Genomic DNA, 14,478 nt, shown 5'->3' with positions numbered 1-14,478 from the left:
ACTAATTCACATAAATTTTAATTTATTTTATCAATTATAAATCCGAAAATATTTTATGATTCTCACAATATTTTCATGTACAATCGTCATTTTCAAATATTATATGCCAGTAGGTAAGTAAAAATCAATACAATATATCTATAAGACTTGTAAGATTCATATTTTTGTTTAGAATTTTAATATGTGTCTGTAGTACAAAGTCCTTACTGCCGACCCAGAGGTCGTCGGCCGACTCGGCTACACTTTTTTTGTTATTGACCCACGCTCCTATTTAATAAGCACCGCAACGCAAGACACGGATGGAAGTGGACACTGTGTGATTAATTTGAAACTAGATGTCAATGAATAACAACAAGTAATACGTTCTTGTGACGGGCCAGAAGCACCGCCTTACTATTCATAAGAAAATTACATTATTTTATATTCATATGCAATGGGCGCCCACTAACTAACTCTACGGGGACAATTATAATAATATCGTTACAAATAATATATAATGTCATATCATCAAAATAATAAACAATGATGTTTTACAATGATAATGAATAATAGTGTAATCACCGGTCTCCTCGGTATCCGCTGATTACCATCGACAGTGTTGCCACTCGGTCCTTCTCAACGGTCCACTGGTCCACACGGCGATCTAACGCTGGCTACTGGGAATCCCACGATGGCCCACGAAGAGCAGGTTAAACCAATAAATCATGCCGTGGTCCACGGGAGGCACCGTGAAATGTACTGTTGGAGACGCGGAAGACGACACGACCCGCACGTTGCCGGCACACAACGCGACACAAAATCGACGGCTACAAAACAAACGCGATCACGAGACAACAAGTCGTTTTAGCGTGCATTCGGTGCGTACAATTAGTACAATGTACCACAGGTGATCGGCGGAAAACTGTACACGGACGGATAGACCAAAAGGGGAAAAACACGCAAAACCGCCACGGCCGATACGTAACTCGGCACACTCAGAACCACCGAACACGTGAAAGTAGTCTGTCGCGCGAAACCCGGACGTGACACAAGAGCCGGGGTTGCCGCAGCAAAAGTTGCGACGAACGGACGACAACGCACTGGCGCGGCGGTGATGGGTTCGCGGTGAGACGGCAGACGGCGATACAGATGGAACAGGCGGGGCGGGGTATCGAATCTTCTCGACGTGGAGTCGACCGTAATTACCGATGACAATTTATTGTTGTCGATAACGATATGGCGGCCAAATTGCGGTATTGGATATTTCCACAGATATCCGACATCCTCCCCCTAGTAAGACGAGCACGTCTTACTACCGAACACTGCCGGATCTGAAGCTGCAAACTGTTGAAACCTGAAGATTGAACTGATGAGGGTTGGATTTGTGCTAACCGATTAACCTGAAAATACATTCCTTTTTTTTTTGTAAAGACATATTATAATAGTAACAATTTTAAATACAGATTAGGATATAATTCAAATGCCAGGGCGTATAAATACATAAATTACAAGTGCCCCTAATTTTTTCTGGCAGCTAACCAAAGTGCCCCCTCCCCCCGTGACTCACGACCGCGGTGCCTAGGCGCAGGTGCAAAAAATGGGTGTATGAGTCAGAGAAGGGAAAAGGAGAAAATAATGAAATATAAAAAATAAAACAGGTACAGACATAAAAATCAAAGAGAGCTGGTAGGTCTCTAAGGCTGGTTAATGAGCTTAACCACCTTTACTACCGGACGTGTTAGGATACCAATAGCAGTACGGAGCCGCACGACTCGGACGACGTTGTCGGAGCCAGCTAACACCTCGATTACGCGCCCCATACGCCATTTCAGCGGCGGAGTATGGGCGTCCTTTATTACGACCATATCATCGACAGATATATTTGGAGAATCATTGGTTCACCGACTACGGATTTGGAGAGTCTGGAGATACTCATTGCGCCATCGGCGCCAGAATGCTTGAACGCATTGACTCACCAGCTTCCACCGTTGCTCTAATGACCGGGTTGTGCTTGGAATGGCCGCTTCAGGGACGGCAAGTAACGGTCTGCCGATTAAGAAGTGCCCCGGAGTTAGGCACTCAAGCTCAGCGGGATCGGACGGAGCGGGAGTGATTGGCCGAGAATTCAAAATGGCTTCACACCTGCACAGTACTGTGCCAAACTCTTCAATGGTGAAAGTGTGCTCCCTCATAATGCGCATCAACAATGATTTGGATGAGCGAACTGCTGCCTCCCAGAGCCCACCAAAATGAGGCGCACCGGGAGGGTTAAAATGCCACGTACAATGGACACTGGCCGTTAGTTGGTCATGACACGCTGGATCGTTGACAAGCTCACGAAGTGAATTGTTTGCCCCAACGAAATTTGTGCCACAGTCACTGTAAATATCGGTAGGCAGACCTCGGCGTGCCACAAACCTATGTAACGCAGCTATGAAGGCCCCGGTGCTCAAGTCAGATACATAATATTCTAAATGGACCGCACGTACCGTGAAGCACACAAAAACGGCAAGATACATTTTATACATGCGCGGCTTTCGAAGTCGGTTCTCTTTTACTGAAAAGGGGCCTGCATAATCCACTCCAACCCTCGCGAACGGGTGGCATTCCGTCACACGTGATGATGGTGATGGTAGATCCGCCATTACTGGCTGAGGGTTTTTTGCCGTAATGCGCATGCAAGTGGTGCAACGGCTAATGATAGTACGGATTAATGTGCGGACTGATAATATCCAATATTGACGACAAACCAAAGAAGAAACGATCTGCGGACCACTGTGACCTGTGATGTCGTGCCAATGACGAATCAATAGGACCGAGAAATGAGAAGTCTTTGATAACAACACAGGGTGTTTCTGGTCATCAGACAAATCTGACCTATATAACCGCCAACGCGTACTATATTTTCATTATCGAGGAACGGACGCAGACGCGCCAATAATCGCATAGAGATAGCTCGCTCCTGCGACAACTCATGAATCAACGTACTGAAATGAAAACGTTGCGAAGAACTTGCAATCAGAAGCGCTGCCTGGTCAAGTTCCTTGCGGGATAAATACCCATTTTTAACCGGTTGTTTTCTACATCGCGCGATGAACCGAAGTATACGAGCAGTGGTTCAAACAGCTTGTACATAAGAGGAAAAACGCTCATACCACTCAAATGTCTCTTCTTGTGTGACCAGCACCTTTGCAGATTCTATCTTAAATTCAGGCAATTGATCAGCTGTGTTAATTGGGATATACTGGTCCCATTGTTGAGGTGGCAAAGACAGGCATGGTGGACCGTTGAAATAGAGATCATGTTTAATGAAATCCGACGGAGTGAGTCCTCGCGAACCACAGTCGGCTGGGTTGGAGGCAGATTCTATGTAATACCACTGGCATTTAGGCACCAGCGAGTGAATTTTGTAAATACGATTCGAGACGAATATTTTAAATGATTCATGCGGATGCTTTAGCCAACTTAACACCGTTGTGGAGTCTGACCAGGCATGTACATCGGTGAGGTGTAATTTAAGGCTCAAGGTAACTGTAATACGGGCCAACCAGCGGGCGAGCAAAAGTGCCGCACATAGTTCCAAACGCGGAATGGTTGTTGACTTCACTGGTGCTATTTTTGATCGTGCTCCAAGCAACGAAACACTAGGGTTGCCCGATAAATCAATTACTCTAAAATACACCACGGCGGCGTAACCGGTTGACGATGCGTCACAAAATCCACATATTGAACACTGCATGTCTCGGCGTGTGCCTAAAAATCGAGGGATGCGGACACATTGCAGATTGGACAAATCGGCAACAAAACTGCACCAGACTTCCGCAATATCTAGAGGCAGTTGTTCATCCCATGAAAGCCCGGCTTTCCACACACGTTGCATTAATGTTTTGGCGAAAAAGGTGACAGGCGATAAGAGTCCGAATGGATAAAACATTCGCGCAATCAATGACAACATACCACGTTTCGTGGAAACGTGTCGTTCGGGTTGAAAAGTATACATAAACGCACATCTTGATGAGACCATTATAATCCCAATACCTTCGTCCCTGTGCCAGTAGAATCATCGAGCGACAGTGGTTCGCACGTTCTGTCCTCGGAGGGGATCTTATCAAGTAGGACGGGCGCATTACTGGCCCACTTTTTCAACTCCATGCCAGCACCATGTAGAACTTGAATAAGACCATCTTGAAGGGAGAGGGCCTCATCCAACGTGTCACCGCCTGCGCAGATATCATCCACGTATGTCTGATACAATAATGCCTCTTTTATAAACGGAAGGTCATTACAGTCCTGCTCAGCCATGGACCGCAGCACTTTGATTGCGAGGTAGGGGGCACAGTTGACCCCGTAAGTCACGGTATTGAGTTCATAGGCTTGCAACATTTGTTCAGGCGACGATCTCCACAAGATATGTTGGTACCGTCGATGCGACGGAGATACGGATACCTGACGGTACATTTTTCTTATATCGGTTGTGAATGCAAAACGGTGAACTCGATACAATAATAGGACGTCCACAACATCGCGCTGTAATTTCGGTCCTGGGAGCAAACAATCATTCAAAGAAAAGCCCGAGTACGATGTCGCGGAAGCGTCGAACACTACGCGTATTTTCGGGTTTGTATCTGTAGGACGATAGACGGCATGGTGCGGGATAAAATAATCCCCATCGGACTTGGCTGGAGACATGTGTCCCAACTTCAAATACTCGGACATGAAATCGCAATATAAATGTCGGAGACGAGAGTTGTTGGCCAATTTCTTCTCTAAATGCTCGAATCGCTTCTCAGCTACAGCACGCGAGCCGCGAAAAGTGTCACCAGAAACGGCTTGACGGAGCAAAAGTGGTACACAAAATCGACCAGAACTATCACGGGTACAACCGTCACGAAATATTGCTTCACACTGCCCCTCCTGCGTAAACTGTTCTGGTGCCGCGTCGGGTTCTTCGAGCGCCCAGAACTTCTCTAGCAGCGTTTCGACAGAAGTAGTAAGTGATGTATGGCAAGACACAGAAATATTGGAAGTTGAATTTGAAACCGGCCCGATGATCGTCCATCCAAATACCGTTCCGAATGCTGTCGGAAAAGCATCGCCTACAGACACACGTTTTCCATTTAGGATTTGGGCAAACAGGTCTGCGCCTAATAAAACATCGATGGTACCAGGGTTAATAAATGAGGGATCCGCTAGGGCAAGATGCTGATATTTATCTGCTATCGAACGGGATAGCGGTTGTCGTGGCATATCAGCCGTAATCGTCGGAAACACCCACGCATCAAAATTGAAGACGGGATCTGGTGAAAATCTTGGTTGTACTTGACAGCGCACTAACCCCAAAACGTTTTGTACCTGAACACCACCGATACCGGATACAGGTAATGTCCACTTTTGCATCCGGAGTCCCAAACGATTCGTGCACTCCGAAGTAATAGCACTAATTTGTGAGGCTGAATCAATGAGCGCCCGGACCGTATGCAACACGCCAACGTTGTCGGACATGTGTATGAGAGCTGTACCGAGAATGACCGACGGTGAAGTATTTTGGCCAAGACATGACGATGTGGTGGCAACGTCTGGTTGCCCCTCATCCGATGAATTCTCTTCTTTGGACGGAGCAGCAAATCCAGCTGAATGCAGAAGCGAGTGATGCCTTCGGGAGCATTGACCGCATACATTTGAAGACTTGCACTTGGTCACCCAGTGTCCTGTACGTAGGCATCGAAAACAAATCTTATTGACTCGCGCCCAATTGTTACGATTTTCTTGCGTCCAACCCTTGAACTTTGGGCATGACGTTAGACCATGAGTACCCGTGCAACATTTGCAAGACGGTGATACCTTTGACGGGTTGCTGCTTGTAACCATAGAGGTATGCAGTGGCGGCTTCCTCGCATTATGAGATGCAGTCTTAGTAGATTTGTGAGAGTTTGATTGTTTTGATGTAGGCTCTGGTGGAATGCATTCTAATATGGCCACACGAGATTTTACAAACTTCAACAACTCTTGTACCGTAGGAAACCCGTTGGCTAGTTGGGCTTCGAATAACTTGATGCTATAGGTAGGCAAGCATCGAGCGGCTATGGAGAATAATATAAAATCGCCTAAATCTGGTAGATGCAGGGACTCGAGCAACGATACGCCTTCATCGAATACCACTAACAATTTGTTTAACTCAACTAAATTTTCTGAAGGAGCTCGTGGTGCATTTAACAGTTTCTCGATTAATGAGCGTGCCACCAGACGGGGTTTGTCAAATCTTTCCTCGAGAGTGGACCACGCCAGCCTGTAATTGTGGTCTGATACCGGAATGCCTCGAATAGCATCTCGAGCAGCCCCCTTGCAACACCCAACCAAGTAGTAGAACTTATCGATATCGGATAAATATGTTCGATTGTCCACCGATGTTGTGAATCGATCACGAAATGTAACCCACTCATAAATGTCGCCCTCGAACGTGGATAGTGGTATCTCAGGTAAGCGGGTAGGTTTGATGACTTGACCACCACTAGACCTCACAGAACCTGCTTTAGTTGATTGGACGGCACCTGGGCTCACATCTATGGCAACATTGTCGGTAATCACTTGTTCGTCTGACTTTTGGACATTCTGGCCGACATCGTTTAATGACACCTGTGAACCGCCGTGTGTAGACGTTGTTATTTGGTCGGGGCAGTATTGCATAAGACGATGGGCGGTTGCTTTTGAAAACGAGACCAATTCGAACATCTCGACGCCCTCCGTGTCGGGATATTCATTGTCAAGCTCTAAATCCAACAAATAATTCAACAATGCTTCATCTTCGATGGTAAAGGACGACAACAAGTGATCGAGGGATTCAACCATTACCAATAGCTGGGGTACCACAGACGTGTCCTCCGCACTCCGAACGGCCACACTATAGACTGCACGTATTTTATTGACGTAACTCTTGCGTTTGACTTCACAACTACGTTTCAACCGCTTGACCCGCGCGACTTCTTCATCACCAGCCATGACGACGGATTTTTTTTTTTTTTTTTTTAATATGCAAATAAAATTAAATACTAAGCGCAAAATGAAATAATTTAGCCCAAAGTAGATTATCACGCGACCAAGGGCGCGCTTAACGCGACAAAATGATCAAAATTATTCAACAAATTAAATAAAAGGAGCGCGACAAGTAGCGCGCTTCACGCAAAAATAATAATAATAAATTATTAGACGCAAAATCAAAATATAATAAATCATAAAGCAATAAAAGCGCTTTTACGTGAAATAATAATAATTAAAATCAATAACGCAAATAAAAATAAATAGACACGACAAGTTGCGCGCTTCACGCAAAAATAATAATAATAAATTATTAGACGCAAAATCAAAATATAATAAATCATAAAGCAATAAAAGCGCTTTTACGTGAAATAATAATACAAATATTATAAAAATGCAAAATCAAAATAATAAGACACAAGTAATGCGCTTTTTTTTTCTTTTCGCGAATTATTGATTTAATCGCAAAATTAATTTTAATCTATACAATGTTTCCGACCACAACGTGTCAAACAAAAGTTAACTAGCTATAATAGTAAACACACTTAAATTAAGGACGGGCCCATAGATCCTACACAATACAATAAATAAGATGTGGACGTAACCACGCTCTGCTACCAAAAATGTAGTACAAAGTCCTTACTGCCGACCCAGAGGTCGTCGGCCGACTCGGCTACACTTTTTTTGTTATTGACCCACGCTCCTATTTAATAAGCACCGCAACGCAAGACACGGATGGAAGTGGACACTGTGTGATTAATTTGAAACTAGATGTCAATGAATAACAACAAGTAATACGTTCTTGTGACGGGCCAGAAGCACCGCCTTACTATTCATAAGAAAATTACATTATTTTATATTCATATGCAATGGGCGCCCACTAACTAACTCTACGGGGACAATTAACAATATCGTTACAAATAATATATAATGTCATATCATCAAAATAATAAACAATGATGTTTTACAATGATAATGAATAATAGTGTAATCACCGGTCTCCTCGGTATCCGCTGATTACCATCGACAGTGTTGCCACTCGGTCCTTCTCAACGGTCCACTGGTCCACACGGCGATCTAACGCTGGCTACTGGGAATCCCACGATGGCCCACGAAGAGCAGGTTAAACCAATAAATCATGCCGTGGTCCACGGGAGGCACCGTGAAATGTACTGTTGGAGACGCGGAAGACGACACGACCCGCACGTTGCCGGCACACAACGCGACACAAAATCGACGGCTACAAAACAAACGCGATCACGTGACAACAAGTCGTTTTAGCGTGCATTCGGTGCGTACAATTAGTACAATGTACCACAGGTGATCGGCGGAAAACTGTACACGGACGGATAGACCAAAAGGGGAAAAACACGCAAAACCGCCACGGCCGATACGTAACTCGGCACACTCAGAACCACCGAACACGTGAAAGTAGTCTGTCGCGCGAAACCCGGACGTGACACAAGAGCCGGGGTTGCCGCAGCAAAAGTTGCGACGAACGGACGACAACGCACTGACGCGGCGGTGACGGGTTCGCGGTGAGACGGCAGACGGCGATACAGATGGAAGAGGCGGGGCGGGGTATCGAATCTTCTCGACGTGGAGTCGACCGTAATTACCGATGACAATTTATTGTTGTCGATAACGATATGGCGGCCAAATTGCGGTATTGAGTATTTCCACAGATATCCGACAGTGTCTATAATACTAAGTGATTTGTTAATGCAATGAAAGATTCACTCTGAATGTACGCACCAAAAAATAATAAGACTGTTTAAGTTTGTTTTTGTATCATAAATATAATGACAGAGATTAGACAACCGCAAAATTATATATTTATATATATAAAAAGTAATCATACATCGATAACAATTGTATTTTGTGAAACTTGCAAATATTTTATCTATATTATATTTTCACATTGGTCTTCTTGATGGATAATAAATGTACTTATATCTGACATTTGCACAAAATTAAACTATAATATGGTACCATACTAACGATATTGGAACCACATTATTCCATGAACATTGTGATTAAATTCTAGACATAATATATAATTAATAATTCCAAGTACGTACCTTTACGTTACTAGAATGTTCCGTGTACAGTCGTACGTAATTAATTATTGCTGTTAATCGTCGGTTTGTCAAATACATTTAAACTAATATAAGCTCAAAATGTAATCCTCGAACCTACGTATAATATAACTATAAAAATATAATCATCACTGTGTTGAATATTTAAAACACTGCAGCTTTGTCGAGAGAAAAAAACAAAAATTTATTTACAAATTTACAATACGCAATAGTATGCCAACTATAAATATTATAATATTAATGTACAAAATGTAACGGGCACTTGTGTATGCCAATCTGACGGATGACATTTGACTGTTAAGTACGACTGTTACTATAATAATAGACGACATTCAAATTCATCATGTTAATACATAATACTGTAATAGCGATCGGAAATAAAATACACCTTATAAAAAGTTATCGCTATACAGATTCCTAATAACGACAACCATATGATGTCCGAATGCCTGAATCTATGGACACTACTACAACTGAAGCTTTGTCCAACGCTTTCCGGCACGTTCGAGACCTGTACCCCCGCAACTGTTGTTTCAATCCGCGGTAATAGCGTTGGACCTGGCGTTGGACCATCTTTGACGTTGATGACGGTTGGACCTGGCGTTCGATCATCATTGACGTTGATGATGGTTGGATGACCTGGCGTTCGACCATCATTGACGTTGATAATCACCTGTAATGATAAAACGACATGAATACGTGATAGTGAGTTGGGGCCGGGGTGTATATAACTGAAAAAATTATTTAATTTTTTAGGACTTATTATAATATTATGCTGTTCAACATAATATTGCGGTCATCTGGGGATCGCACAAAGTTGCGAAAGTAATAATCACACTGCAGTGAAACATGGTGATTTCGCTTGTACTTTTACAAAAAACAATACCTTATGATTATGATTTAAGACTGCATTCAAGGTATCATAATACAATAACTGCAAGTCGAGTAACCATATAAGCGCAATATATAACAATACATATGTCCTATACGTCTTTGAATCTCGGTTCTCTTGAAAAATTCGATATCGTGCGCAATATTTCAAAATTTTAAAAGTAACAATTTTCATTTTTGGTTTTACCATTATATTGAATTTGATGACTGATAGCTAGACAATCGAATACAGCATCGACTTTACACTTATTAACAACCAAAAGCACCACACGAACGATAGCAGTACCTACGTATTCAATACGCCGTTTGTGGTTTTCTCAGTCGGTTACCACCTACACCGGTGATGATTGATAGCTAGACACTTGAACACGACATTCAACTTTCAATGAAGCACCGGATAGGAGCAGGGGGTCCCGTTTCAATTTGCAACAATAGTGATGGATTGCTAGACGCTCAAACTTTTAAACTTGATAATATAGGGTTCGCATACTGCCCGCTATCCGACGCAGTCGGATAGCTTACCTATGTGATTTGATGACTGATAGCTAGACAATCAAAATAAATACACCTATCGACTCTACACTTTTTAACAATTTTAACAACTAAAAGCGGCGGACAAACGGGAGGTGATCTTGGAGATTCAAATCCTGGAGTTCGTGACGGATTGCTAGACGCTCAAACTTTTAAACATTCCCGCCAAAGCGGCAAGCCTTATCTCAAATTCATATCACAATTCCTAAATTTTTGACTTACAACTATCGCGACTTTTATTATTCAAACAACTCTTACTCCAAAATTGGTACCCACTCTCAGCGAGTCAAGTGGGCCCCCGAGTTTCACTTAAAGCTAGTTATTTTATTTTGAATTTGAATATTTTCTATTTGTTTGTGTCCATAACAATCATTAATAAACAAAAGTTTTTATCGTAAATCTCAAAATTCCTATTTGAGCACTTCCCGGGGATGTTTATCTTCTATATTATGCAGGTTATACACATATAAACTTTCCTCTTGAATCACTCTATCAATTAAAAAAACTGCATCAAAATCCGTTGCGTAGTTTTAAAGATACAGGCAGAAAAAGGACTTTGTTTTATAATATGTTAAGATAATGCTTATTGGTTTAATTGGGGTAGTGTATAAAAAACAAATAGTTTAGCTGTTATGATGACAAAGTTAAAAATAATGGCCTATTGATAACAGTTTACTTGATGTTCTTTGGTGTCATCTGCAGAAAACCTTTTTAAATTAATGATACATCTATTTCGATATATTATTATTCTAGTATAAAAGAAGTTGTTGCAAAAAACAAAGACTTCTTTTCCTAAAATATAAATCAAGATTGAAAAGTCTGATGAATCCGACAGGTCTGACCGAATTACTACCATAGAGTATTCACTTTTAGCTAACATTGGGGGATCCGGGGGTCTCCCCCGGATAGTCATAATTCTCCCGTAGGAAAAGATACCAACTGAAGTTGAAAATCGCAAATAACGCAAAACTGAGATCGTTGTTATGAGTAATAATAGTCAATAGGCATCTAAAAAATAAATATATAAAGTAATAAATAATATGTAATTGATAATATATTTATATTTTTTTTTAAATTTATTTTATTAAAGTATGGATCAACTAAATCAACATAATATTTCCAATGTTGACCTTGAGGTTATAGTAAAAAAGTTTTTATGTTTTATATTGTTATTTAACAATATTAATTATAACATTCATGTTTCATACTTTTGTTTAGACGATGTTAAAAAACATCACACACTCAGAAAAAAATATTGCAATAGCAGCATGTAATTTTTGGTCTGATATAGCAATTACATCTGAACAACGATCAATAAATGATAAATCAATATATGAACCAATTTTACATAGATTAATACCTGTACTTCTTAATAGAATGCAATACCTCCTGAGGAGTACCTAGATTTACAATTATATTAACTTACAACTAAATTTTAGTTGCTCGATTTTGATAATTTAACATAAAACCTTTATTATTATTTTTTTTGCATATTAATATCGTGATTTCTTTATTTCCAATCCCATTTCTAAGCAATAACAGTAACGTCACAATAACGCCGATAAACGTTATATTATATAAACGTTTATATCTCAATTAAAACTAACCAGTGTTCCCCGCAAGTTTTGTAGCGACGATATTTAGTCTGTACAATATTTTAATAACATATAGACAACTCACAACTGTATAATATATTATATTATAATAGAACCTACTTATATATATATATATATATTTGCTTGAGAGTATCCCCTCCCCTCCCACGCCGTATGGATTTATCTCATTGCTATTTACATATTATAGTCCCTCGACTTTAATTACAGGTAAAACCTTTGTACATGCCAAACCAAGAATGTTTCAATAACACATAATACACACGTGGTTGTAGTTATTTCGATTAAATAGAGCGAGACATATTTTCTCTTGGAAAGCTCCTTGGATGACTTCACTGCAAGTGTTTATATAGTGATAGGATTTAAAATATAGTACCCAAAAACGCGTCCAATGTGTTTATGACTTAGCCCGGCCACCAATGAGTTTGGCCGATGTGCAAAAAAATATTATTAATACCTATATAGGCACGACGCCATTACTATATAATATCTAACCTTATTATCCACGACAAACTGTTGGCGCTTGTTGCCGTTTTTTATATTATTTTGCCGGTTGTTTTGTCGATTACAATGCGTGGTATCATGGCGACTCTGGCCGTTTCGTTTCTCGTCACAGTGCTTCTTACCCTGGTTTTTACCACAGTGCTTTTCGCACCGGTTCTTATCGCAGTGCTTCTGGTGCTGATTTTTACCACAATTTTGCTGGTTCTTACCACCACATCGCTTCTTCTCCGATCGGTGATTGTTACCGCGTAATTTCGTCTCCTGGCGATTATGACCGTGGCAATTCTTATTGTCATGGCGATCTTTGACATGGCGGTTCTTATAACTGCGGTTCAAATCGTGGCAAGAAAAACCGCGACACGTACTATAGAGGTGAGGCGCCTCTGTCACCGTCCCCGCCGACTCACTGTCGGTCAGTGTGACCAAATGGTTCCACCGTCGGAAATCCTTCGACTGTGCCGTAAGTCGGCTTTGTTGAGCAGTGGCCGGTGACTGTGTAACGGGTACGACAATCGCCGACCATTCGGGTTCCAAAATCAAAGGTGTGGCAAACACGGATAATGATAGACCCTGCAGTATGACCATCAATATTTTGATGGTAACCAGAGTCATCCTTTTAGCTGACGTGTAAATCGACATATCCTTCGATTTAGCTGACGTCAAGATTGGGATATTAAATACTGAATATCACGCAATGTATGACAAGGGATATTTATACACGATTTACAAATTATTTCAATATACTATACTTATTATGTAAGAAATTGTTTTTTATATACAAATTTCAAACATATAATTGTTATTATTATAATATTATTAAGTTACGTTGCATCTAGGTTACGGTGTAAAATATATTATAACCGTTTTCTAATAGGTTATAGGTAGTGTATAATATGAACCGAAAATAAAATTACTATATAGAACACTAATAATATATTTTTACTGAAAATATATAGTTATAATATATTTGAATAAGATAATACAATAAATGATATTCAACATTTAAATTATACAATTGGTAAATATGACATCATCTCGATGTCTCTCGTACATTTTATTGGATTCGATCGAAACAATATTATTATTATCCAAATAGGTACATAATGCACTTCATTATGGCACCGAGATTTGTGAGGCACACCATACACTATTACTATACAACATACGTAGATATTACAATACGTAATTGAACCATCATATTATTATTTATGTTTTTAGAAATATTATATGAAATGACAATAATTTGACTAAGTTTCTATATATTTAAAAAAAAATTATCGCTTTTAATCTTTTAATAAAAATATGATTAAATGTGTCATATGATTATATGAACTGTTCATCTAAATATTTTACAAAAAAATTTCCTATAGAACGCTTACACATTATCAAAAATATTGCATCAAAGTTATTCTAAATATAAAAACTGTTTAACGTTGCTAATACACACCTATCACGCCTATATGGCATAATATTATGCATATTATGTCCTATACATTAATCACACCACGCGATCATGTTTGCAAACAATGCAAACACCATCTTACGTAGGCAAGATTTAAAATGACTGTTTCCGCCATCACCCTTTTTCATTTTTTTCTTATAATAATAATATGGAGTGACAGGGTTCAAAATCTGTGAGAACAATATTTTAGTTATTATTAAACGATTATCGCATGTTTATACCTACACCTGGTTATCACCTGACCATATAATAACTGTTGAAGTACACAGATATACAGAAGTTAAAGGTGAATAATATTAAGATCGGATATATATAATATAATAATAAGTATAATACGGTGTACAATAGTGTTACGAGGCGTAATATA

General features: G+C 40.3%; 4 protein-coding genes across 4 annotated transcripts; all 4 read right to left on the bottom strand.

Annotated features, from left to right (window-relative positions):
• Positions 1-1,877: 1,877 nt before the first annotated feature.
• LOC132938839 (uncharacterized) lies at positions 1,878-2,624 on the bottom strand. The gene has a single exon (XM_061005844.1). It carries the CDS (start codon positions 2,622-2,624, stop codon positions 1,878-1,880), a length of 747 nt encoding a protein of 248 aa, XP_060861827.1.
• Positions 2,625-3,097: 473 nt separating this feature from the next.
• Positions 3,098-3,718, bottom strand: LOC132938838 (uncharacterized). Its single transcript, XM_061005843.1, has one exon. The coding sequence runs from the start codon at positions 3,716-3,718 to the stop codon at positions 3,098-3,100; it is 621 nt and encodes a 206-aa protein (XP_060861826.1).
• Positions 3,719-4,002: 284 nt separating this feature from the next.
• Positions 4,003-6,975, bottom strand: LOC132938837 (uncharacterized). The gene has a single exon (XM_061005842.1). It carries the CDS (start codon positions 6,973-6,975, stop codon positions 4,003-4,005), a length of 2,973 nt encoding a protein of 990 aa, XP_060861825.1.
• Positions 6,976-9,456: 2,481 nt separating this feature from the next.
• On the bottom strand, positions 9,457-13,288 carry LOC132938836 (uncharacterized). Its single transcript, XM_061005841.1, has 3 exons — positions 12,641-13,288; positions 9,750-9,783; positions 9,457-9,668 (listed from the first exon to the last, which is right to left on the bottom strand). The coding sequence occupies exons 1-3, from the start codon at positions 13,286-13,288 to the stop codon at positions 9,457-9,459; spliced, it is 894 nt and encodes a 297-aa protein (XP_060861824.1).
• Between the last annotated feature and the right edge of the window lie 1,190 nt (positions 13,289-14,478).

Source organism: Metopolophium dirhodum, chromosome 2 (genome assembly GCF_019925205.1).
Source record: "Metopolophium dirhodum isolate CAU chromosome 2, ASM1992520v1, whole genome shotgun sequence".
Classification (NCBI taxonomy): Eukaryota; Metazoa; Arthropoda; class Insecta; order Hemiptera; family Aphididae; genus Metopolophium; species Metopolophium dirhodum.
Note: the sequence above shows the minus strand (reverse complement) of the source record. Positions and strands in the feature narration are given on the sequence as shown.

What these genes read in the sequence shown, in the direction of transcription:
- LOC132938839 (XM_061005844.1), bottom strand. Translation starts at nt 2,624, where the DNA reads ATGGCGGATCTACCATCACCATCATCACGTGTGACGGAATGCCACCCG.
- LOC132938838 (XM_061005843.1), bottom strand. Translation starts at nt 3,718, where the DNA reads ATGCAGTGTTCAATATGTGGATTTTGTGACGCATCGTCAACCGGTTAC.
- LOC132938836 (XM_061005841.1), bottom strand. Translation starts at nt 13,288, where the DNA reads ATGTCGATTTACACGTCAGCTAAAAGGATGACTCTGGTTACCATCAAA. An exon ending in AGTTTGTCGTGGATAATAAG is followed by an intron (nt 9,784 to 12,640) that starts GTTAGATATTAT and finishes TTATCATTACAG; the next exon opens with GTGATTATCAACGTCAATGA. An exon ending in CAATGATGGTCGAACGCCAG is followed by an intron (nt 9,669 to 9,749) that starts GTCATCCAACCA and finishes GTCCAACGCCAG; the next exon opens with GTCCAACGCTATTACCGCGG.
- LOC132938837 (XM_061005842.1), bottom strand. Translation starts at nt 6,975, where the DNA reads ATGGCTGGTGATGAAGAAGTCGCGCGGGTCAAGCGGTTGAAACGTAGT.